The sequence below is a fragment of the Muscardinus avellanarius genome (genome assembly GCF_963383645.1).
Source record: "Muscardinus avellanarius genome assembly, chromosome: 18".
Classification (NCBI taxonomy): Eukaryota; Metazoa; Chordata; class Mammalia; order Rodentia; family Gliridae; genus Muscardinus; species Muscardinus avellanarius.
The window spans coordinates 37852764-37878269 of NC_137804.1; the positions used below are offsets into that span (position 1 = coordinate 37852764).

Genomic DNA, 25506 nt, shown 5'->3' on the forward strand with positions numbered 1-25506 from the left:
GGTGTCCGGGAGTGCATCCTGGCTGCGGGGCCACTCTGGGAAGCCCCGTTGGGTCATTTTGGGGTGTTAGGAATGAAGGAAATTGGCATCTACCATCCTGGAGGATTGGTATTATTTTAATTTTGTTCCTTCAGCAGCTTAAACTATCCTCATATGTGCTCATTACAGTGTCTGAAAACACCCCATCTCATTCACAGTAAAAATATAAGTCAGGCATGGTGGCTCATATCTGTCATCCCAGAACTTGGGAACCTGAGACAGGAGGATCACAGGTTCAAGGCCAACCTCGGCAACTTAGTTAGACTCTCAGAAACTTAGCGAGACCAGTTTCAAAACAGAAGATAAAAAAAAAAAAACGACGTGGTGGAGCACACTTGTAATCCCAGCATGTGGGAGGCTGAGACAGGAGGATCTTGATTTGAGGATAGCCTCAGCTACTACTTAGGGAGGCCCTTTGCAACTCCGTGAGACCCTGTTTCAAAATAAAGAATTAAAACAATAGGACTGAAGTTGTAGTTCAGAGGTAGAATGCCCCTGGGTTCCATCCCCAGTACTGCAAAAGAAAGAAAGGAAAAAGAAAGAAAGGAAGGAAGGAAGGAAGGAAGAAAGAAAGAGTAAAAATCAGGGCTGGGGATGTAGCTCAGAGGTAGAATGCCCCTGGGTTCCATCCCCAGTACCACACATAAAAAAAAAAAAAAAGAGAGAGAGAGAGAGAGATTTTAAAAAATGCTTGAGGTATAGCATGGAGATAGAATGGCCCTGTGTCGTCCAATCTCCCAGTAACACACACACACACACACACACACACACACACGCGCGCACGCACACGCACCCTCACTTCTGCTGGGCATGGTGGTGCATACCTGTCATCTCAGTACACTTGGGAGACTGAGACTGGAGGATCACAGGTTCAAGGCCAGGCTCAGAAACTTAGTGAAGTCCCTCAGCAACTGAGTAAGACCCTGCTTCAAAAATAAATTTTTTTAAAATAAGGCTGGGGCATAGCTCTGAGGTACAATGTCTCTGGATTCAACCTCCAGGACCAAAAGTAAATCCTCACTTCTGTCCCACCACACTCCTGGTTCTTAACACCCAGGAAGCTGGAGAGACGACGCGGGGTCTGCTAGCAGCAGCCCAGGCTTTGGATCCCAGACTCCTGATTCTGGCCCAGGCCCACCAGGGCCAGGTGCCTCTCCGGGAGGCTGTCTGTTGAGCCCAGCCCTGTCTGTACTTCCAGGGCTCCAAGGTGGACCAGAGTCAGCTTCTAAACTCTCCAGGCCTTGTCTGGAAAAGGGGCTTCCTGGGCCCTCCCAGGGGAGAAGAGGAGCAGACCTAGGGCAGAAGCCCCCGCCCTACCCTTCCCAGGGAGCCTCGGCCTCCTTCCTCTGGTCAGTCCAGCCCTTGGGCATGGGGCCACTGTGGCCGGTCTCGTGGGCTTTGCAGGAGGTGCCAGGGCTCCCACGTCGCTTCACTGGGCTGGAGTGTCGGGTGTGGTCTGCAGAAAAGACGTTCTCTCTTCAGGGGTGGAAAGTAGCAGCTAGCTGGTGCTTCTGTCCCCGGGGCGGGCAGTGTGGCCGCAGTTGGAAGGAGGATCTAGAAGGGCCTCCTAGAGTCGTACGCACTCCAGCTGTGCTTTGAGTGGTGGAGGAGATGGCGGTGAAGGAAACAGACCTTTCCTCGAGGTGCCAGCCTGGGTGGCCCGATAGCCTGGTCCCTGGGGATCTCACGCTGCACGGAGCCAGAGTCTCCCACTCCCCATGGGTGAGCCGAGGGAGCTGGCTCTCCTGGGCTCTTTTCCCACAGGCCCCCACACTTTCTGGATGGGCTCCCCCAGGGAGCAGGACTCCACTGCGGGCGAGGGGGTGCGGTCAGGTGGCGGTTCTGGGGCGCTGGGCCCCCCGCCCTCTCCTGTTCCAGTGTGGAAACCAGCCTAGGGACCTTCCTGCCCAGGGCTTGTCCTCTCTGGGTGGCCTCCCTTCTCCCCTTCCTTCTCTCAGACAGTGTTCTTCCTCACTTCTTCCTCTCCCTCTTCCTCCTCCGCCCTCCCAAGAAGCCTTGAGGCACAAGACCTCCCTGTCCTGGGGTCTCCCCAGATCCCGCCCCCGCTGGGCGCCCCCCAGGCTGGCGCAGGGGGCTGCATGCAGCCAGAGCGTCCCACCCACGGAGCTTCTCCCGAGTGCCTTGAGGAAAGTTGGCATTGGCATCCCCTCTGTTTTGTTTTGACCTTCTTTCCTTTCTTCCTTCCTTCCTGTGTGATACTGGGGATTGAACCCAGGGGCATTCAGCTTCTGAGCTACATCCCCAGCCCCGTTTTATTTTTGGTTTTGAAATGGTCTTACCAAGTTTCTGAGGCTGGCCTCAAGCTTTCAGTCCTCTTGTCTCAGCCTCCCAGGTACTGGGATCACAAGCGTGCACCACCACGGCCGGCTTTTGACATTCCCTGAGTGGCCTCCAGCTTCCGCCTCTCCCTCCTTGTCCTGGGTTGGCACGAGGGCCCAGAAGACTGTCCCTTTGCGAGTAATTAGGCCAAGGGCAAATGTATTTGGGGGCCGGGAGAGGGCCGTGATGCCCTGCTCTGGAAGGTGGGGACACTATTAATAGCCCCAAGAGCAGCTGGGGGTGGGGGTGGATATTTGGCCAGCCTGGGCTGGGCAGCTCAAAGGGCCAGAAAGGGCAGTGCTGGAAATAGAGTGGGTGTTGGTGGCTCACTGGGATGGAGGACCCCGACCTTGGAGCCCCTGACTCTTCCTGATATGTGCTGTGTAGAGGGCTTTCTCTACTCTTAGTCTTCATCCATCAGGTTGGGGGACAGGGAAGGCAGAGAGTTCAAGCGTTGGGGACCACTTCCCTGGACCCCCATCACATGACTCCTGGCCCCAGGCCTCTCAGAAATGCCGGCACCAACCCGCACGGTGCTCCTGACGTCAGCCCTCTATCCCTAGAGCTAGGCAGGGCTGAGTGGGTGCTTGGGGCCGGCACCCTCAGAACCTGGGGGACAAAGCAGGAGTGGTGGCGCACACCTGTACTTGGGAGGCTGAGACAGGAGGATGGCAAGTTGAAGGACAGCCTCAGCAACTTAGTGAGACCCTCAGGAACTTAGTGAGATACAGTTTCAACTTAAAAAATAAAATGGGGCTCGGGATGTGGCTCTGAGGTAGAATGCCCCTGAACTCAATCTCCAGTACCAAAACAACACCTGCTTGAAAATAAAGAATAAAACAGGTCTGGGGGTGCAGCTCAGACATAGAGTGCCTGGGTCAATTCCCAGGACCAAAACAACAAAAGAGAATCCAGGGGGATGAACACTGTGTCCCCTGAGGCCCTTTACCCATGGCGGCTGCACCCTGATCCTGGGGCGGACACCCCGTAAGTGAGTGGGGTCCATCTTGGCTCTGCCTTTTATTTGCTAAGAAACCTCTCTGTGGCTCTTTGCAGGTGGTTAGTGGGCCAGGCCCTGAGGGAGTGCCTTTGCTCTCTGAGGCCCCAGACCACAATCTGAGACACAGTCACCAGGTCGCAGGGCGTGAGCTCCCATGGGATGGGAGGTGAGGGCCAGCCACATCTTCCCCAGGGCCTTGGATTGAGGAACAGGGTCTCAGCAAGTGGCCATGAAGGGGGTATAAGGAAGAGATGGACGATCAGTCAGCCCCATGGAGCCCCTGCCTCAGCCAGGCCTGAGCCGCCCACAACACCCCAGCTCCCTTGCTCCTCACCCAGGGCCCCTGGGGGCAGGCATCATGCCAAAGTCCCTGGGCTGGGAAGTTATGGAGCCCTGCCTCTCCTTCTTCACCCCAGGGGCATTCTACTTCTAATCTATACCCCCAAGCCCTATTCATTTTTAAAATGTTTTTTTTTTTTAATGCATGTGGTACTGGAGATATTCTTTTTTTTTTTTTTTTTTTTTTTTTTTTTTTTGCGGGTCTGTGGATGGAACCCAGGGGCATTAACCTCTGAGCTATACCCCCTGCCCTATTTTTAAATCTTTATTTTGAAACAGGGTCTCACTAAGTTGTGGAGGGCCTCACTATGTAGCTGAGGCTGTTGGCGAACTGCAATCCTCCGGTCTCAGCCTCCTGAATGCTGGGATTACAAGCGTGCGCCACCACGCCCGGCCTATACTGGAGGCATTCTAACTCCAAGCTACACCCCCCCACCCTGATTTTATTTTTTATTTTGAAACCGGGTCTCGCCAGGTTGCCAAGAGTCTAACTATGTTGCTGAGGCTGGCCTCGAACCTTGATCCTCCTGTCTTAGCCTCCCAAGTACTGGGATTACAGGCATGCACCACCACATCTGGCTCCCATTAAATTCTTATTTTGAGCCGGGTGTGATGGCGCATGCTTGTCATCCCCGCGCTTGGGAGGCAGAGACAGGAGGATCGCGCAGGTTCGAAGCCAGCCGCGTGCGCTGGCTTAGGCGACCCTGTTTCCAAATAAAAAATGTAAAAATAGGTCTGGGAGTGTAGCCCAGAGGCAGAAGGGCTTCCTGGAACCCCAGTACCACCAATACATAAATAAATAAATAAAAATAAAAAATAAATAAATTCTTATCTTGAAACAGGGTCTCAGTAAGTTGCTGAGGGCCCTGCTAAGTCGCTAAGGCTGGCCTGGAACCCATGATCGTCCTGTCTTAGCTTCTCAAGTACTGGTATGATAGACGTACACCACTGCACCCAGATTAATGCAATCACTGTCTGCCACCTCCCTCCATTTCCTCTTCACCCAGGTGGGACCGTGTCTCCCACCCGCAGAGTGTAGAGCACTGCACTGTGCCCTCCTCTGTGACCACAGGCCAGCTTCCTTGGGCCTGGGGCTCCTGCCTCTCTCTGCCTGCCTGAGGCTCTTCTGACTCTTGGGGGTGACGTCTGCTGTGTCCTCCATCCTCTCTGATGGGAATTCCTTGTCCCTGGGCACCTCCAGAATCTCTGCTCATTCACTCCACACACATTCTGGGAATCCTGGTGTGTGGGGCCCAAAGGATTAGCCCCGTCTCTACCTGCAGGCTCTGCCCCGGGTCAGAATGGCTTCTGACAGGCGAATGGCCTGGGCTTTTGCCCTCTGCCAGGTGCCCTGCAGCTGGGACAATCCCCCCCACACACACACACACTTTGGCCATGGCCTGTCATCCGCAGGGGAGAAGTCACTTAGCACCCAGGTCTCCTCCTGTAGCTTGGTGTCCAGGGTTTCATCTCCTGTCCTCTCTGGGCCTCCCAGCAGGTGGCAGGTGCCTGACAGAGAAGCCCAGCAGCTCTTCTGACCCCAGAGGGCACCTGGAAGGCTGCTTTCTGGGGATGGAGGGCAGGTACCAATTCCAACTCTTGTTTCCTTGGAGGAAAACCATGAGTTCCAGAGCACCTTCTTGTGATTGGCGGGTGGAAGAGGTGGGCGTCATGACTGGAGGGTGTCACACCAGGAGTCCCCCTTGATACCGTGGGTGGTGGTGGCGACCCAGAGCCTTCTGGACCTGACGCTGTCTGGAGTCCAAGGCTCTCAGGTGAAGAAGGCTGAGGACACGACGCTGGTCTCCTGGGTACCGATACACTTGCAATTTTGCTTTCTTCTCCTTTCTGTAGCCTCACTGCTACCCCCAAGTCCTGCCATAGGCTGGCCTGGACTTGGGGTACCCCTGACGGCCCCTGCAGGGTGCCAGGGTAAGAAGGTGGCGTGGAGGGTGCAGTGTCCCAGCTGATGCTGCCCTGTGTCTGCAGTACCTGTGGCCTGTTCCAGCTCCACTCCCACTCCCAGGCTGTGTGCATATGTATGTGCGTGCATGTGTGTGCGTGTGTGTGTGTTAGCTACTGAGGATTGAACCAGGGGCATTCTACCTCCGAGCTACACCCCCCAGCCCTATTTCTTAGCCTTTTTTAAAATTTTCAAAAGAGGGTCTCACTGAGTTGCAAAGAGCCTTGCTAAGTAGCTGACCGCAGTCCTTCAGTCTCAGCCTCCCAAATGCTGGGATGACAAGCGTGTGCCACCACACCCGGCTTTCTTTTTCTGTCTTGTCTTGAAACAGGGTGTTGCTAGCTTGTTGAGGGCCTGGCACTTGTGAAACTCCTGTCTCAGCCTCCCAAGTCCTGGGATTACAGCGATGCGCCCAGCCCCAAGCTTTCCTTGAGCCTTAGTCTGGGGCGGAAAGGGAGGGAGTGCGTCGAGAGAAGAGTTAGGCCTTGTGTCTCCCTGTGGATGGGACTCAGGCTCGCCCCTGTCCTTTCATTCATCCGGTCCAGGCGGACACCTCAGTCCAAGGCTGGAGTCCCTTTGAATCCCTGAGCCGAGGCAGAATGCTGGGTGTGGGGGAGCACACCTGCAATCCTAGCACAGGTTCAAGGTCAGCCGCAGCAATGTAACAAGACTCTCAGCAATGTAGTGAGACGCTGCCTTAAATTTTAAAAAAAAGGTCTGGGGGGCATAGCTTCCCTGGGTTCAATGCCCAGTGCTGCAAAATGATAATAATAGTAATAATAATAGTAATGATAATAATAGTACTACTACTAATAATAGTAATAATGAGGAAAGGAGGGAGGAGGGTCACCCTGTGCCTATCCAGCGCCCACCAGCAGCTTCAGAGCTGTGCTGCCTGGCCAGGCTCTCGCTTCCAAACAGTGACAGTCTAGGAATGGCAAAGAAAGGAGATGTCTGCGGGGCTGTGTGCACACGCTGGCCGCTGGCCGGGCTGGGGAAGGAAGGAAGGTCCTGATGCAGCCACCTGGGTCCCTACCCAGCCCGCCTCCCTCTGCCCTTGCCTGGCCTGCCTTCTCCAGGACTTCCACAGTCCCGAGTGTCCCGTTTGCTAGGATGGGGAGAACCCCTCGGTGACCCCCCCAGCCCCATCCATCCGTGTCCCCCTCCCTGGGTGTCTCGGGTTCTCAGACTTGGGTCTCAGGAGGCACAATGGTCACATTCTCTGGCTCTGATCGCTTCAGGCCGGGCCTCTGGCTCCCCTGAGATTGGGTTTCCTGTGCCCTGGGCACCAGAATCGAGGGGGGCATTTAGACAGAGGGGCCAGGTGCTTGGGAGGGCAGGGGTGAATTCTCGAACCCACCAGCCTTCAGAGGTCTAGAGGCACCCCCACCCTTGCTTCTGGAACCTCAGACCTGGGGAAGGCTGAGGGAGAGCTGGGCTGTGTTCCCCACGGAGGCCCCCAGCACAGTCAGGGGCTTCTCTGGCAGCTCTGAAGGTGCTGTCTTCACCACCCTTCCTTTTGGGGAGTTACGGGGGAGGGCTACCTCCGAGCTATACTCTCAGCTCTTTTCTTTTTTAGTTTGAAACAAAGTCTCTCTAAGGTGCTGAAGCTGCCATCCTCCTGCCTCCCAAGTACTGGGATTCCAGGCATGTGTCAGCACACGGCTACTCCACCCCTTCCTTGACAGCAGGAAGGTGCCGGTGAGGGCTCCAAGTGTGTCTGAGGAACAACAAGTGTGCTTGCTCGGCTACACTCTTACACCCGGCTGTGCATCTGTGGTTGCACACCCTCTTGGCCCCCAGAGAACTGGCTGGGCCTAATCCACAGGAGACGCCAGCCGGCCAGCCTCATGGGGTCCTTTTTGCAGAGCGTTTGTTTAGCGTTGGAGCTGAGGAGAGTGCTAGGTACAGTGAGCAGGAATTCCTCTCACCTAGCAGGAGTCAGAAATACTTCCCCATCTACGGCAGGGCCGGGGGTCGGGGAGGGAGATACACACACTCTTAACACACACAACACACAGCATATATACACTTTTTGGTACTGAGGATTGAACTTAGGGGCATTTTACCTCTGAGCTACACCCTTGCCCTTTTTTATTTTTTGTTTTTGAAATAGTCTTGCTAAGCTCCTGAGGGTTTCACTAAGTAGCTGAGGCTGTCCTCGAACCTGTGATCTTCCTGTCTCAGTCTCTCAAGGACTGGGATTACAGGTATGTGCCACCATGCCTGGCTGGAAAACATATTAAAAAAACAAGTGGTTGCTTGGGGTTTATTGGCAACACAGGGTTCCTCCCAGGCCCTCGAGTCTCCCTTCTAGGACTCCATTGAGGAGGCATGGCCTTCTCGAAGGCATGTACTTATATACACATGTGTGCAAACAGGCAGCAGTGGGAGAGGAGAGGGGGCCAAAGAAGGTAAAGGAGAAGGAATAAGTTAAGAGAGAGCATGGCAGGGCACAGGAAGCCAGGCGAGGTAGTGCACGCCTATAGTCCCAGTACTTGGGAGGCTGAGACCGGAGGATCACAGTTTCAAGGCCAGACTCTCAGCAACCTAGTAAGACCCTGTTTCAAAACAAAAAATAAAAAGGACTGGGGGTGTAGCACAGAGGTAGAGCCCCCACACACACCGGGTCCAATCCCCAGTACACACACACACACACACACACACACACACACACACACACACACCACAGGGCGCTCCATGTGGGGGTGAGGATGGCGGCTGGGGGGGGCTCTGTGGCTGTTCCAGGGATGTTATGGGGCCTAAGGAATTACTGAGGAGTGGCCCATGTCCTGCAGGTCCTGGGGAGCCGACCTGGAGTCTGGAGCCAAATCCCACTAGGGGTCTATGCCCGAGTCCAGATTTATTACCTTCCTTCTGGAAGCCCACAATGTAGCCAGAACTACTGTTGGGGGGAGGGGGTCCTGCCTCTGAGGCGCAGATCACACAAGCAGCCTAAGTCCCCAGAGAGGGACAGTCAGCAGATCTGTGCATTTGAGTGACACCGGCCAGCCTGACACACACCCCCATGACAGCACTGAGCCCGGGGCTTGGATATTCCCTCCCTCCCTAAACCTGACAGGGACCCAGATGCTGGCCCGTCCTGCCCGTCGGACACAGAGGCTGGACTTGGTTAAGGGCAGCTGCAGGTGGTGGGTTCTGTGGGATGTGGCTTAGGGCACGGGAGATCTCTGGTCCTAGCCCTTAGACCAAGGGGACTGTTGAGTTATCTTGGGTCTAGGAGAGACGGTGGTGACCCCTCTAGACTGGCTCTCTCTCTTTTGCAGTGCTGGGGACTGAATTCAGGGCATCATGCGTTCTAGGCAAATGCTGTACCCCCGAACCAGACCCCTAGCCCCATCTCTTCTCTGCAGGAAGTGGCCTGGGCCCTAGTCTCAGAGAAAGCAGGTACAGGAAAGGGGTCGGGTTTCTCTCCCTCCGTGATCAGGGTGGCTCTGAACTGGGGAGAGTGTGGTTTAGGGACCATACTGCCTTGGCAACCAGACTGGAAAGAAAGCGGAGACAGAAAAGGCTGCCTGGGGAGGTGGCCCCAGAAGCCTCCGGGTGTGGGCCGGGTGGGAGAAGACAGGAGATGGGCCGGCACCTGCCTGTTTCTGCCGGCCAACCCCATCCCTGTCTCTGTCCTGTTCCATAGGCCACCAGCTGGCTCATTGTCCCCTGTGTTGGCAGGGGGTTCCACGCAGGCAGAGGCTCGCTTGCTCATGCAGACCCTCCCAGAGCCGCCCTGGGCTGGGGGGCCAGGAGGGTCGAAGCCAGACGCAGGGACAAGGGACACAGAGCGTGGAGGCCAGGGTCGGAGACGGCCGTCCACCTCCAGAGAGGAGCTCAGAGCCCCCCTGTGCTGCGCCAGGTCCCTCGTGTGCTGTTGGCAGTGGGCAGTGCGGGGCCTGTGAACAGGAGATAAAGAGTTCAGGCACAGTGTTTTTTTTTCTCACTAACTGTGGATTTGTGTGTTTGTTCAGCTGGTGGCTCTGATAAGCCTCATTCTGCCAGATAAAAGCGGGAGCAGCCATGAGCCTGGGCGGGAGGGGTGTCATAAAGGGCCCTAACTCCTCTCTGTCCGGAATCCCGGGTTATGCCCTCCCCCAGGGAGCCAGACGGGGTGCCTCCTGGATCTCAGCTTCTGGTCCCAGAGGCATCCAGAGCAAGGCTCCCCCGAGAGCCCACTGGCCCTGCCTCCGGATGGGCAGGTGCCTGACCCCTGCGGGCAAAGCAGCCTGTCTGGGCCCCCGCAGACGCCTGCCAGGATCCTGCCAACCCTTCCGGATCTGAGCCAACCCCGTGGTCCTGGTCTCTTACTGTCCCAAGGAACCTGCCACGGCGAGGCAGTGGTCCTCTCTTTTTCTTTTTTGATACAGGATTGAACCCAGTGGTGTTCTACTTCCAAACTATCTCTCTAGCCCTATTTTATTTTTTATTCGAAACAGAGTCTCACTAAGTTGTTGAGGGCCTTGCTAAATTGTTGAGGCTGGCCTCCAGCCTGTCTTGGCCTCCCAGGTACTGGGATAACAGGTGTGTGCCCGTACCCTGCTAGCGGTCCACTCTTGAACTGGGAGAGTCCCCGGGCCTGGATATGACCCTCGAGTTTCAGCCGCCTCTGAGCAAAGCCCACGTCCGCAGGTCCCCCTGTACCTTTTCAGCCTCTTCCACGGAGGGTAAAGGCCCAGGTGCCCACAGGGCTGGCTCCCTGCTGCAGAGCCGGGGTCCAGCTTTCCAGTAGCTTTGCCTTTTGTCCTGGAGCTGAGCAGAGCACGCCCGTTTCCGGCGGTGGTAGCTTTGTAGGGATGCTGGCTAGGGCTGTAAGATGGCTGCCAAGGTCTAAAATGGCTGCCAGCAGCGCCCGGAGGCGCGTGGCAGTGGCTCTGCCGCTGGGCTCCCTCTCCAGCTTGCCGTGTTACACCGAGCTAACAGTAACAGCGGCAGTGCCCTTTGGGGCAGTGTCCTGCTTCAGAAGGATTTCCTGTCCACCGCGCTCTCCCGGAGCCCCATTTGTCTCTGCCTCTGTCTCTGGCGCACCTCCATCTCTTTGTTGGGTTCCCTCTCTCCCCATCCCTTGGCCGGCTGGGAGTGCACGGGCACGCTAGCACACAGGAGCGTGTGCACACGCTATCCCTCCCCACTTGGCGTTCTGCCGTGGACCAGGAACACTCCTGCAGGGTGGCTCTGAGTTCCCTACTCATGGACCCAGGCCTGCAGGCTTGTTGGGAGTTGGCCCTAGGATGGGTGGGGTCCATGGCAGAGACCTCCAGGCACAGAACTGGGCTGGGCTGCCCTTGCTGGGTCGTGTGGTTACTTTGCACAACCGCCCTCCCTCCCTCCCCACCTCCAGCTACGCAGCCAGGCAGCCTCCAGAACCAGGCCAAGGAGGCTCTGGTGCAGGCCACCTGGCACCCAGACCCTGGGCTCCCTCCTGGACCCGTCAGTCAGACCAAGAGAACCAGGAACAGGCCAAAGGTTTTAAGAGAGGGACAGGGATGTTCCTACACATGTGACTCTGGGCACAGAGAGGCTGCCTGTAGCTCTTCCACTGCAGAAAGCGAGGCCAGCAAAGATGTGTGGGAGCTGCCATCGCCGACCCAAGGTGAAAGGGAGGTGTAGGAGTGTGAGCCCAGAGTGCAAGCGTGTGCACAATTTGCCTGTTGACCTCTGTTTTCTTGATTTGCTACAAGATTGATTGATTGATTGATTGATTGATTTTGCGGTACTGGGGATGGAACCCAGGGGCATTCTACCTCCAAGCTACACCCCAGCCCTATTTTTATTCTTTATTTTGAAACAAGGCTCACTGAGTTGCAGAGCACTCACTAAGTAGCTGAGGCTGTCCACGAACCATGATCTTCCCATCTCAGCCTCCCAAATGCTGGGATTACAAGTGTGTGCCACCATGCCTGGTTTACAAGATTTTTTTTGTGTGTGTGGGTCTGGAGATGGAACCCAGGGGTATTCAACCTCTGAGCTACACCACCCTGTCCTTTTTTTTTATTCTTTATTTTGAAACAGGGCCTCACTAAGTAGCTGAGGCTGTCCGTGAACCACGATCCTTGGGTCTCAGCCTCCCGAATGCTGGGATTACAAGTGTGTGCACCATGCCCAGCCAAGATTTATTTTTTAATTTTTAATTTTTTCTCTTTTTTGGTACTGGGGATTAAACCCAGGGGTGTTCTACTTCCAGGGCACACCCCCAGCCCTATTTTATTTGTTTATTTATTTATTTATTCATTCATTCATTCATTCCTTTTATTTTGTTTTATTTTATTTTATTTTTTGCAGTACTGGGGATTGAACTCAGAGGCATTCTACTTCTGAGCTACAACCCCAGCCCTATTTTTTATTCTTTATTTTGAAACAGGGTCTCACTGAGCCTCGCTAAGTAACAGTGACTGGTCGCGAATCTATGATCTTCCTGTCTCAGCCTCCCAAGTACTGGGCATTTACCACGCCTGGCTCTTATTTTACTTTTTATTTTGAAACAGTGCCTGGCTAAGTTGCTGAGGGCCTCATTACATTCCTGAGGCTGGTCTCAAACCTGTGATCCTCTTATCTCAGCCTCTCAAGTCCTGGGAGTACAGGCATGTGCCACCACACCTGGCTTGTTACACAATTTATTATTATTTTCCAGAATTAAAAAAAAAATGAACTAGGTAAAGGATGGGGAGAACGGGCCTGACGCCATCTCCCTTTCCCCCCGAGGGAACAGCAGCTTGGCCAGTGCTCCCAGCTCCAGACGTGGCAGGGCCTTCTTCACTCAATGCCTGCTCTGGCCTCCTGCTGTCCTGTCTGCCAGCCCAAGGCTCTTCTCTCCTCCTTCCTTCCTGGGCAGCAGGCTGAACCACGGGACTGTGGGCAAAGCCCGGAGGCACAGTTGCTCCAGAAAGCCGGGCAGAGCCCCAGCCTCCACCACGGCGCGCTGTTCAAACACCGCCCCGCCAGCCTCGCCAGCCTCGGCAGGCAGCCGATTCTCTACCAAGTGCCTGTCTTCCTCCTGCCCCCAACCTGCCTCACTGCCCTGCCACCCTCTCGCCAGCTGTCATGCCCGGGCAGGCATCCTGGAGGTCCCCGTTGTGCCCCTGGCACACAAAGCCTTGAGGACCCGGGGTGGGGGGTGGGGGCTTTCCCAAGCTCAGCAAAATATTCACACACACTCCACCCTGCCCCCAGCCCTGCGAGCTCCCTCAGCACAATGGGCCCTTGTGTCGGGGCTCCTCTGAGCAGCTGTGGCATGGGGCATGAGACAGCCCAGACAGGCTGGCACAGAGCGGGCGGTGGCAGCAGGGCCAACCCCCTCCCCCGGGTTGCCAGGCACTGCCTGTGAGCATAAAGGTGAGGTGGGGGAGGTGCGGCCCACAGGAATGGCTCCCATTGACGCAGTCAGGGACAGGGATGCTCCGCTGGGAGTTGGGGCCAGGCAGGGAATCCTTGCCGCCACCCCCCCAGCTGCCGAGAGCGCCAGTCAGTTGCTGGCGTCTCTCCTGGGCACCCTCCTGGCATCTGACTGGGCTAGTGCCGCTCATCCACGGGTTTCCTTCATCCCTCATGGAACATCAGGCACCCCTGGAGACAGGTGGGGTTGTGACGATTGGGTGCTGCTGGTACCTAGCAGACAGAGGCCAAACATATCATCAGACACCCTGCAGGACCTAGGGAACCTCACCACAGAGGATTCCCTCTGAAATCCAGAGTATGGGGGAGGCTGAGGACCCACGCTGGGGGCTGGTTGTGGTGGCATGTACCTGGAATTCTAGGACATAGAGGCTGAGACAGGAGGATCACAGGTTTAAGGCTAGCCTCAACCTTTGGCAACTTAGCTACACTAAAAAATAGGGCCGAAGGTGGAGCTCAGAAGTCAAATGTCCCTGGGCTCAGCCTCCAGTATAAAAAAAAAAAAAGACATTCGCTAAGCTAGCAGTCTTTCCTGTCCCCTGTCCCCTGCTCTCAGAGGGACAGCCTCTTGGCCAGTTTTTCTGAGAATCTTTGCTCTTGACCACCCTCCCCTTTGTGTTTCCTGCAGAATCCGGACAATCAGATAGTTCAAACCAGCAAGGAGATGCGGACATCAAACCCCTGCCCAACGGTCAGTACTCCCTGACACACCTCTCCTCTGCTCCCACTCCTTGCCTCTACCTGGACCCCCTTCCCCTCCCCCTCCTCCTCCCCCTTCCCCTTCTGTCCCTTGACTGAAGGGTCTGTCATCTCGAAGACTGGGCCCCGCCTGGAGCACACCCCCTCTTCAGGGTCGGCCTGGGGCCAGCCTGAAGCCCCAAGACAGCTCAGGAGGGAAGCAGCCGGGAGCGGGAGGGGCCAAGCATGGGGCGCACACCTGTCATCCCAGCACTCGGGAGGCTGAGACAGAAGATCACAGGTTTGAGGTCAGCTGTCGCAATGTAGCAAGACCCTATTTCAAAACAAAAAAGAGGGCTGGGAGTGTAGCTCAGAGGTAGAATGCTCCCGGGTTCGGGTTCAGTTTCCAGAGAGCGAGAGACAGACAGACAGACAGACAGACACTGAGCTTGGGGAACCAGGCAACGCCCCTCGAGCTCTCGGGCCTCCACTCACCGAGTCTTCTCCTTCTCCAGGGCACTTAAGTTTCCAGGACTGTTTTGTGACTTCTGGGGTCTGGAACGTGACGGAGCTGGTGAGAGTGTCACAGAGTAAGTGAGCCCCTACTTCTGGGCCAGGAACCCTGAGTGTGTGTGTGGGGGGTACGGTGGAGGTGGGACTGAGACCCCAGCGCTCCCCCATGTGAGGGAACCCTGGAGCCGGCCAGCTGACCCACAGGGTTCCCTGGGTGCTCGCTGCCCCTTTAGACCAGAGTGGTCCAAAGAGTCGAATCTCTGCTGTTTTGCAGGGGGAAAAGTCACAGCCAAAGGCTCTTCCCCATGACCCCCAGCATCCCAGTTGGTCCCATCCCTTGGCAAGCTCCTCCCGGGCTCCTGGAGGCCCCATGAGGCCTCTGCTCCTTCCGCACCTCACGGGCATCCTTTTCTTCCCAGCTCCTGTGGCTACGGCTTCAGGGCCCAACTTCTCACTGGCAGACTTGGAGAGCCCCAGCTACTACAACATCAACCAGGTGACCCTGGGGCGGCGGTCCATCACCTCCCCCCCTTCCACCAGGTGAGCCTGGCCCCACCCTGCTGTGCTCACAGCACATGTGGTCCCTCAGCGAAGGCGCTGGCACTCACCTGGGCAGGCCCTCTGCACTCAGCCACCCACTGAGCATCCGCTTTGCGCTATCACAGGGCCCTGGGCTCTGGGGACACCAACTTGAACAAACGTGGCCCTGCCCCCTGGAAGTGGGGCCGGCCAGGCCTCTCACAGAACTGATACTGTTTTGTTGTTGTTTGTATACTGGGGATTGAACCCAGAGGCATCCAACCTCCCAGCTATACCCTCAGCCCTTTTTATTTATTTTATTTTATTTTATTTTTTTTTGGTGGTCCTGGGGGTGGAACCCAGGGGCTTTCTACCTCTGAGCTATACTTCCAGACCTATTTTATACTTTATTTGGAAACAGGGTCTCACTAAGTTGCTGAGAGCCTCACTAAGTAACTGAGGCTGGCTTCCAACCTGTGTGATCCTCCTGTGTCAGCCTCCCAAGCGCGGGGATTACAAGTGTGCGCCACACCCGGCTCTTATTTTTATTTTATTTTATTTATTATTTATTTATTTGCGGGTTTGGGGATGGAACCCAGGGGCATTCGGCCTCCGGGCTACACCCCTTGCCCTTTTTTTTATTATTTATTTTAAAACCGGGTCTCACTGAGTTGCAGAGGGCTTCACTAAGTAGCCGAGGCTGTCCGCGAACCGCGATCCTTCGGTCTCAGCTTCCCGAATGCTGGGATTACAAGGGTGCGCCACCACCCCCGGCTCTTATTTTTATTTTAAAATGGTCTCATTAGCCAGGTGTAGTGGCATACACCTGTAATCCTAGTACTTGAGAGGCTGGGACAGGAGGATCACAGGTTTGAGACCAGCCTCGGCAAGTAGTGAAAGAAACTCTCATCAGCCTTGGGGGATTGTGTTAAAATAAAAATAGGGCTGGGGGTGTCACTCAGAGGGAGAATGACCCTGGGTTCAATCCCAAACACCACAAAAAAAAGAAAAGAAAGAAAGAAAGGCCGGGCGTGGTGGCACACACTTGTAATCCCCGCGCTTGGGAGGCAGAGACAGGAGGATCGTGCAGAAGCCAGCCATTCGCGCTGGCTTAGAAGACCCTGTTTCCAAACAAAAATATAAAAATAGGTCTGGGAGTGTAGCCCGGAGATAGCAGGGCTTTCAGGAACCCCAGTACCACCAAGAAAAAAAAAAAAAAGAAGAAGAAGAAAGAAAAAGAAACAAGATGTCATTAAGTTTCTGAGACTGGCCTACAATCTGTGCCCCTCTGGTCTCAGCCTCCCAAGTACTGGGATTACAGATGTGCACCACCAATCCTGGCCACTGAGGGGATTTAAGTAGGGCATACTGGGGATGTGTGTTCCAGAAAGTTCCCTCCAGCAGCAGCATGTGGGCAGGGCTGATACAGCTGAAGTGCTGGAGGGCCTGGACTGGAGGGGTGTCCTGGAGAGAGAGGTTAGTGTTGAGAGATGTTTGGGAGGTAAAGACAGTCGCCTCATCAGGACAAGACAGTGCAGAGTCAGGTCCTGTCCATTTTTTAATTTATTTTTATTTTATTTTATTTTTTGTGTGTGGTACTGGGGGGTGGAACCCAGAGGCTTTCTACCTCCGGGCTATACTCCCAGACTTTTTTTATATTTTATTTGGAAACAGGGTCTCACTAAGTTGCTGAAAGCCTCACTAAGTAACTGAGGCTGGCTTCGAACCTGTGCGATCCTCCCGTCTCAGCCTCCCAAGCGCGGGGATTACAAGTGTGCACCACCACGCCCGGCTCCCTGTCCATTTTTTAAAAACCTGGGACGCCAGGCATGGGGGCGCACACTTGTAATCCCCGCGCTTGGGAGGCTGAGACAAGAGGATTGCGCAGGTTCGAAGCCAGCCTCCGCTGGCTTAAAAGACCGTTTCCAAATAAAAAATATAAAATAGATCTGGGAGTGTAGCCTGGAGGTAGAAAGCCCCTGGGTTCAATCCCCAGTACCACCACAAAAAAACAAAAACAAAACTTTTTATTCACTGAGGCTTTGGGCATTTATTTTGATTTTTCAAAGTCTTGCTTTAAAATATCCTTTACCTTGCTGGGAATGATGGCTCAGATTTGTAATCTCAGTACTTGGGAGGCTGAAACATAAAGATCACAGGTTTGAGGTCAGACTCAGCAACTTAGTGAGACTCTCATCAACCTAATGAGATTCTGTTTCAAAACACAAAATAAAGAAGCCAGGCGTGGTTGCGCACGCTTGTAATCCCAGCATTCGGGAGGCTGAGACAGGAGGATCACGGTTCGAGGACAGCCCCAGCTGCTTAGTGAGGCCCTTTGCAACTCAGTGAGACCCTGTTTCCAAATAAAGAATAAAAAATAGGACGGGGGAGTAGCATGGAGGTAGAATACCCCTGGGTTCCATTTCCAGTACCAAAACAAACAAACACATAATAAAAAAGGGCTGGAGGTGGCCAGGTGTGGTGCTACACACCTATACTACTAGTACTCAGGAGGCTGAGACAGGAGGATCACAGGTTAGAGGTCAGCTTCAGCAACTTAGACTCTTAGCAACTTAGTGAGATCCTGTTTTCAAATTAAAAAATAAATAAATAAAGCCAGGGGTGGTGGTGCACACTTGTAATCCCAGAATTCGGGAGGCTGAGACCTGAGGATCGCAATTTCTCAGACAGCCTCAGCTACTTAGTGAGGCCCTCTGCAACTTAGTGAGATCCTGTTTCAAAATAAAGAATAAAGTATCAGGCAGGGAGTATAGCTCAGATGTCGAATGTCCCTCGGTTCCATCCCCAGACCCCCCCCCAAAAAAAAAAAAAAGAATAGTAGATTCAAAGTAGAAAGCTCCTGGGTTCAATCCCCAGAACCCACTCAAAAAGTAAAAGAGCTGATGTTGTAGCTCAGAGGTTGAATGCCCGAGTCAATCCCTAGTACTAAAACAAAACAAAAACTTTACCTTATATGCCTGAGTTTTGTGGCACCTTGACATTATTTTGTCCTGTGAGTACCTCACTGGCCCTTGGGGACTGGTGGGGAGTAACGAGTGGGGCAGAGGAGGCCAGGAGGGCTCTGCCTGCTTCTTTGCAGAGCCCTCGGTGGATCCTGGGGGGTGGGGGGTCTGCACTGGCCTAGCTCCCGGAGCAGGTGGGCTGGTCTCAGGGCTGGAAGTCCAGTGTAGTGCCCAGAAGTGCCCAGCCAGACAACTCCTGGAGCCTCGGCCCATGGAACCCTCTCCTCCTTCCCCAGCACTACCAAGCGCCCCAAGTCCATTGATGACGGCGAGATGGAGAGTCCTGTTGATGATGTTTTCTACCCGGGGACGGGCCGCTCCCCGGCGGCTGGCAGCAGCCAGTCCAGCGGCTGGCCCAACGACGTGGACGCAGGTATGGGCACCCTGGTCTCACCCAGACTGAGGGCTCTGGAAGCCTCCTGCTGGCTCTCCCTCGGTGGCTCTCCCCGCTCCTCCCTGCTGTTCAGAGGAGGGCCGACCAGGCCAGAAGAGGGGAGTGGAGGCGACGCCCAAGGGGATAGAGTGCCCCCCCCCCTGCAGCCTCCTCTTCACAGCCGGCTCAGCCCCATCCCTCAGCGTCTCCCTAGAGCTGCCCCTCCCCCGGGCTGCGGGGCTCAGAGCCCCATTCCCCGAGGCCCCCAGTGGCCGTGGTAGCCTCACTGCTTTCTGTGCAGCAGCCTGCCCCAGCCGGCCTTCACCTCCAGTTGCCCAGAGCAAACACCCGCTGCTCCCTGTTTGAGGACCAAAAATGTCTCTAGACATTGCCGGCTACCTCCCAGGCAGAGGGGAACACGGTGGTCTTGGGCTCAGGAGCCCAGCGTTACAGTCTCGGGGATGAGTGAAGATAAGGGGCGGCTGTTCGCATCAGGCCAGGAGAGGGCAAAGAATGCGGGCGCTGAGGAACCTGCAGGGAGCGGAGGGGACTGGGAAGGCCCGGCCGCCCACCTTCCACAGCACTGTTGGCCCAGTGTCCGGGAAGCAGAGTGCGGCCTGTGCGCATGTGTGCATGTGCGTGTATGTGCGCATGCGTGCACGGCGGCTAACTGGGGGCCCTGCCTGCCCCCTCACGTGGGGTGTGCATGTAGCGCGGCTGTTTCAGGGAAACCTAGGACAGAGGTGGGGACCAGGCTGACCCAGGTGCCTCAGCTGCTGGCTGTTGCTCTCTGCTCCTGGGAGGAAGGGAGGAGGACTCCCCTCCAGGCCTCTGAGGAAGTGGGCTTGAGACCCCAGACCTCCAGAAGAAAGACTCTATGAAGACAGGCAGACAGGTCCTGGGCCAGCGCAGTCCACATGCTTCCTGGGGAGCTTCGGTGGCAGATAGAGCAGACAGGCTACATCCTGGGTCCCTGCCAGGGCCATAGCCAGGCGGTCCCTACTGTAGTGAGCAGGACTCCTAGACCCATAGGCAGACCTAGCTCCCACAGAGCCCTCCTCTTCCTGCTCCTGCCTCCCTCCTTCCCGGATCTCTGCTCGCTGCCTCCTCTGCTCCTTCCTATGGAGCCCTGCCATGCAAGGCACCCTACGTTTTCCTGCAGCACCCCCACCCGTTCCCTCCTCCTCCCCTTGTCATGGTTTCCCAGAGCTGCGACAAATCGCCAATTAAGCAGCCCAGCTGCAGGACCGGGAACAGCTGGGGAGGCGCTGAGCGGCAGTGGGGACAGCTGTGCACAGCTGGTGGGGCGCCCCCCCTCCCTACTGTGCCAGCTATCAGGTGGCACCCAGCTGCCGCCAGATAACACCTCTGCTGGCGGCGGGAGCCCACCCTTCCCCCCCCCTTCCCTCAACCGCTGCTGCTCTGAGTCTGAGGCTCTGATTTCTCTATTCTGCTGCCCCTCCATCTCCCACTGGAGCGGATTTACTTCTCAAAGATGGCAACTCTATAGATTGACCTACCTTACCCCTTCAGCCTGGGGACAGCCTGTAAGCTCAGCCCAAGACAGGAATCAGGCCCAAACAGATCCCCACCCACCAAGAGAACCAGCCCACTAGGGTCCCTGTCCAACCTGGCAGAGATGCCCTCGGCTGGCTCCCTCAGAACCCTGGAGGCAGAGCTTGAGTGCCCTGCGCAATACCCCCCTCACCGCTGGCTGGCGCCGGGAGCAGAGCCAAGCCCAGCCTGAGTCCCCTGGCCCAGGAGGGGCCTTCCTTCCCTCTGGCTCTGATCTGGGGTCCACCTAGGCCCTCTGGCCACTGCCCCTGCTCTGCTGTGGAATGATGAGTGTCTCCCAAGGGCTCTGCTTTCCTTTCCCAAAAGGGAGCTGACCACCGGCGTGGTGGTGCAGAGCTGTCATCACAGCACTTGGGAGGCTGAGGCAGAGGACTGCAGGTTTGAAGATGGCCTCAGCCACAAAGCTGGACGCTCAGCAACCTAGTGATCCTCGGTTTCAAAACAAACACTAGAATGTATTAAAAAGTGCTGGGGGCAGAGCTCAGAGGTAGAATGCCTCTGGGTTCGATCCCTAGGGACATGCGGAGCGGACTTCTCACCAGTGTGCTCTGGACAGCCCAGGGCACCTCTGTGCACACCCTAGCCTATCCCACCTGGGCTGGCCCTGCTGGCCCTCCGACACCTACCACACTTGCCTGTCAAGATGCCCCCCAGAAGGCTCCTCCTGCCCCTCCTGTGATGCCTCTTTCTGGCACCTCACTTTTATTCCATTATCTGCTTGTCAGTGGGCAGGACAGGGGCCCCCTTGTTTAAGCACCCCAGGTTGCTGGGGGGCTTCACTTTCTTTCGCCAAAAGCACCCAGCGCTGCCCTGCACATGGGGGGCTCCAAGGAGCCCTGATAGCGCAGAGGAGGCAGGAGGGGCCGTGGTGGAGGCCGGGGCACCCAGGAGGAGCGAGCTGCTGGCTTCCGCCTTCCCTGCTCCGCCCCAGCCCCCCAGCCCGCTAAACCTGCCTGTATCGCTGCTTCCTCCCCCCAGGCCCGGCTTCTCTAAAGAAGTCAGGAAAGCTGGACTTCTGCGGTGCCCTGTCCTCTCAGGGCAGCTCCCCGCGCATGGCTTTCACCCACCACCCGCTGCCTGTGCTTGCTGGAGTCAGACCAGGTGAGAAACGGGGGGGCCCGGAGGGGCAGCGCGGGAGGTGGCTGATGACGGTCACCAGTGTGGCGGTGGCGGGTGGATGTGGGGCGGCCCCCCTGGCAGCGCCACTCTGCTTAGGAACCAGGCCTGGCCCCTGGCCTGCTTACCTGGTTACTGGGCACTCTCCCACTGGCTTATCGCTCCCCAGAGCAAGTGTGTGTGCACCCCGAGCTTACTGAGAACCTTCCAAGTAGCCTTCCAGTCCTGCCCTCAGGCTCAGAGGCCCCGCCTGGTTCTCAGGTCAAACCCAAGCCTCACCCATGTGCCCTCCTTTGGCTTTTTTCTACCAGCTGGTAGCTGAGGCTGGGGTCTGATCTCCCAGCATGAACCCAGGTTAGCTTAGATTGGAAAGAGTATTGCTAGCCATGTTCTCAGGCTTGCACCTGTAATCCCAGTACTTGAGAGTCTGAGCCAGGAGAATCACAGGTTTGAGGCTAGCCTTGGCCACTTAGACCCTCAGCAACTTTGTGAGACCCCCCCTTTTTTTCAGTACTGGGGATGGAACCCAGCGGCATTCTATCTTTAAGCTACACTCCCAGCCCTATCTTTTTATTCTTTATTTTGAAAACGATTCTAAGTTGTGAAGACCCTAAGTAACTGAAGCTGCTCACTAGCTTGCAATCCTCCTGTCTCAACCTCCCAAGTACTGGGATTGCAAGCATGTACCACCATGCCCAGCTGTAAAATCCTATTTCAAAATAAGTATAAAAAGCTGGACATGAGCTGCGCGTGGTGACGCACGCTTGTCATCCCAGTACTGGGAGGCTGAGACAGGAGGATCTCAGGTTTGCAGCCAGCTACTTAGTGATGCCCTCCACAACTTAGTGAGACCCTGTTTCAAAATAAAGAATGAAAAATAGAGCTGGGGGTTTAGCTTAGTGGTAGAATGCCCCTGGATTTAATACCCAGGACCACACACACAAAAAAGAGTTGAGCATGTGCCACGCACCTGTAATCCCAGTGCTTGTGAGGCTAAGACAGGAGGATTGCAGGTTCAAGAACAACCTCAGCAAGTAGTGAGACTCTCATCAAACTAGCAAGACGCCGTTTTAAAATATAAATAAGGCCGGGCGTGGTTCCACACACTTGTAATCCCAGTACTTGGGAGGCTGAGACGGAAGGATCACAGGTTCAAGACCAGCATCGGCCATTTACCAAGACCCTGTTTCAAAATAAAAAATAAAATAGGGCTAGGGATGTTGCCTAGAGGTAGGATGTGCCTGGATTTAAGCCCCAGTACTAAAAAGAAGGAGGAGGACAGAGAAGGAGAAAAGAGTCCTGCTGCCAGGCAAGCGCCTGTCATCCAGCCATCCGGGACACTAAGGCAGGAAGATGGCAAATTAGAGGCCAGCTGGGCAACTTAGTGAGACCCTGTCATAAGATAAAATAAAAGGCCAAAGGTGTAACTCAGTGTAGAGCACTTGCCTAGCTGCATGAGGCCCTAGGTTTCATCTTCAGCACTGCAAAACAAAACAAAAAACAAACAAAACAAAACAAGCCACTGCTCCAGAGCCCAGGCTCCTGCTGTGTGCCCTGAGGCAAACGGCTGCCTTCTCTGGTCTGCCCTGCCCTTTTCTAGCAGTAAAGGGCTGAGCCTGGGTGCACAGGAAGGATGCCTGTGTGCTGCTGTCCAGTGCACCTGGGTTCCAGCCACGCTGCTGCTTTGAGGGCCCCTCTTACTGCAGCATCTCTGGTGTGAAGGCAGAAAGCACCCCTAGTTCTCCCCGAGGGGTGGGACCAGCAGGAGGATGTGAGAACCCCACTACCCCAGCTTTCTTCCCTCCCCGGGCACCCATCTGGCAGCAGGGGAGCCTGGCTTTTTTGTGGATGTGGCCCTGTGTCTTTAGAGGGCGTCTCTCCTGCAGGACAGGGAACGCGGAGGTTTACCTTCTGGCTTCCTCGTTGGGGCCTCCTGGCTGGGAGCCCAGAGGCAGGCTGCAGCTCAGGGGCAGGGTGTGGTGGCGGGAGGTGGGGGCGGGGAGCCCAGGCCCCGTGCCTGCGCAGGAGGGCTGCGGCTGGCTCTACTCTGACTCCATTTTTATGAACTCCAGAGAGAAGCCAAGTTTCCTCAGCCCCCTAATGAAACCGAGCTAGAGCCGGCTGATTGGAAACAGACAGGAGAGGGAGGACCTGGGGTCGAGCTGAGAGGCCTGTGCCGGGGTAGGAATCGCGTGTGCGAAGACATGTGTGCGAGGGTGCGCGTGCAAGGGCGCACAGGAAGGATGCCTGTGTGTGATGGCTCCGTGCACACTGGCTGGCGCTGCGTGTGTCAGGGCACCCTTCCTCCATGGGCACGGCACATCTTTATCCAGAGACCCCAGGAACCGTCTGCCCCGTGTTCCCTCACCCGGGCCTGGGCTAGGGCAAGGAGACTGGACTGTTTGCCTGGGGCACAGAATGTTAGGCGGCGCAGAAAATTCAATTACCAAGATAAGTAACATTTTATCGGGAGGCACCACAGGTTCGGGGCCAGCCTCAGCTACTTAGTGAGAACCTGTTTCAAAATAAAGAATAAAAAATAGGGTTGGGAGTATAGTTCGGAGGTAGAATGTCCTTGGGTTCAATCCCCAGTTCCACACACAAAAAAAAAGTAGTAAGCCGGGCACGGTGGCGCACGCTTGTCATCCCCGGGCTTGGGAGGCGGAGACAGGAGGATCGCGCTGGTTCGGAGCCAGCCGCGCTGGCTTAAGAGACCCTGTTTCCAAATAAAAAAAAGTATAAAATGGGTCTCGGAGTGTAGCCCGGAGGTAGAAGGGTTTCCAGGAACCCCAGTACCACCAAAAAAAAAAAAAAAAAGTAACGTAACATTTTAATGCATTAGTGTGTGTATGTGTATTGTGTGTGTGTGTGTGTGTGTGTGTGTGTGTGTGTGTGTGTGTTACTAGGGAGGAAACCCAGGAGAATTCTACCTCCGAGCTACACCCCCAGCTCAATTTTATTCTTTATTTTGAAACCAGGTCTCACTGAGTTGCGGAGGGCCTCACTAAGTAGCCGAGGCTGTCGGTGAACCGCGATCCTCCAGTCCCAGCCTCCCAAGTACTGGGATTATAAGCATGTGCCACCAAACCCGGCTCTAATGCAGTATTTAAAACAAAACCAACTAGCAGGGCACAGTGGTTCACACCTGTAATCCAGGTACTTGGGAGGCTGAGACAGGAGGATCACAGGTTGAAGGCCAGCAACTTAATAAAACCCTCAACACCTTAACAAGACTGTTATAAAATAAAAAGGACTGGGATGTAGCTCAGAGGTAGAATGCCCAGGAGAGAGAGAGAGAGAGAGAGAGAGAGAGAGAGAGAGAGAGAGAGATTGAGATTGGTTCAAACCCTAGTACTGAAGAAAAAAATTACAAAAAGGTATAGGACAATCCAGGTGTGGTGGCATCCTCTCTGGAGGATCAAAAGTTCAAGGCCAGCGTGGGCAATTGATTGGGAGCCCTGTTTAAAAATATCTAAAAAGAGCTCGGGTGTATCTCCGTGGTTAGTGCTTGCCTAACCTGTGTTAGGCCCTGGGTTCCTACCTAGCACTGCAACAAACAAACAAACAAACAAACAAACGGCAAACAAATAACTTTATAAACAAAGACAGACTCTAACTCTGTTCTTGTAAGACTTTGCTTCACCCTAATCCCTGCCTTAGTTCCAATCAAACTTTATTTGCATTGATTGATTGATTGATTGATTGTGGTACTGGGGGTGGTTTCCAGGGGTATTCTACCTCCGAGCCTCACCCTAAGTCCTTTATTTTTATTTTTATTTTGAAAAAGGGTCTTGCTAGATTGATGAGTCTCACTACTTGCTGAAGCTGTCCTCAAACCTGTGATCTTCCTGTCTCAGCCTCCCAAGTACTAGGATTACTGGTGTGTGCCTGAACCTGGTTCAAACTTTACAAAAGCAAAACAGAAAAACAGAATGCTGCTGGAGAGCATAGCTTGGAGGAAGAAGGCCTCTGTTTTTTTTTTTTTTTTTTTGCGGGTCTGGGGATGAAGCCCAGGGCCATTTGACCTCCAAGCTACACCCCTGCCCTATTTTTTATTCTTTATTTTGAAACAGGGCCTCACTAAGTCACAGAGGGCCTCACTAAGTAGCTGAGGCTGTCCGCGAACTGCGATCCTCTGGTCTCAGCCTCCCGAATGCTGGGATGACAAGCGTGCGCCACCACGCCCTGCTGTCTCTGGGTTTAATCCCCGTTATCACAAACAAACAAAACAACAGCTGACCCTCAGCCCTAGCTGCCAGTTTATTCTCTGTTGTTGTTTTGTTGTTGTTCCGGATGATGGCGCCCAGGGCCTGTGTGTGCCAGGAAAGCCCTCTGGCACCGAACTTCATCCCCAGCTCCATTATCTTTTTCTCTTTCTTTCTTTCGCAGGTTTGGGGATGGAACCCAGGGGCCATTGACCTCCCAGCTACACACCCAACCCTATTTTTTTTTTTTTTTAATTCTCTTATTTTGAAACAGGGTCTCACTAAGTTGCAGAGGGCCTCACTAAATAGCTGAGGCTGTCTGCAAACCGTGATCCTCTGGTCTCAGCCTCCCAAATGCTGGGATCACAAGCGTGCGCCACCACGCCCGGCTTTTTTCTTTATTTTTAGATTACAGTAAAATG

The 25506-nt window shown here is 55.0% G+C and overlaps 1 protein-coding gene across 2 annotated transcripts in view; it reads left to right on the plus strand.

Annotated features, from left to right (window-relative positions):
- The window catches only part of NFIX (nuclear factor I X), a gene marked incomplete at both ends in the record, with an annotated part of 77877 nt that overhangs the window by 42863 nt on the left and 9508 nt on the right, over positions 1 to 25506 (plus strand). Inside the window, 5 exons of one of the 2 annotated variants that reach the window (XM_080715069.1) lie at positions 13711 to 13773; positions 14276 to 14350; positions 14693 to 14813; positions 18052 to 18188; positions 20742 to 20864. In XM_080715069.1, the coding sequence (XP_080571195.1) occupies positions 13711 to 13773; positions 14276 to 14350; positions 14693 to 14813; positions 18052 to 18188; positions 20742 to 20864 (519 nt within the window). The remainder of the gene's footprint in view (positions 1 to 13710; positions 13774 to 14275; positions 14351 to 14692; positions 14814 to 18051; positions 18189 to 20741; positions 20865 to 25506) is intronic. The other variant, XM_080715070.1, reaches the window with a different exon arrangement.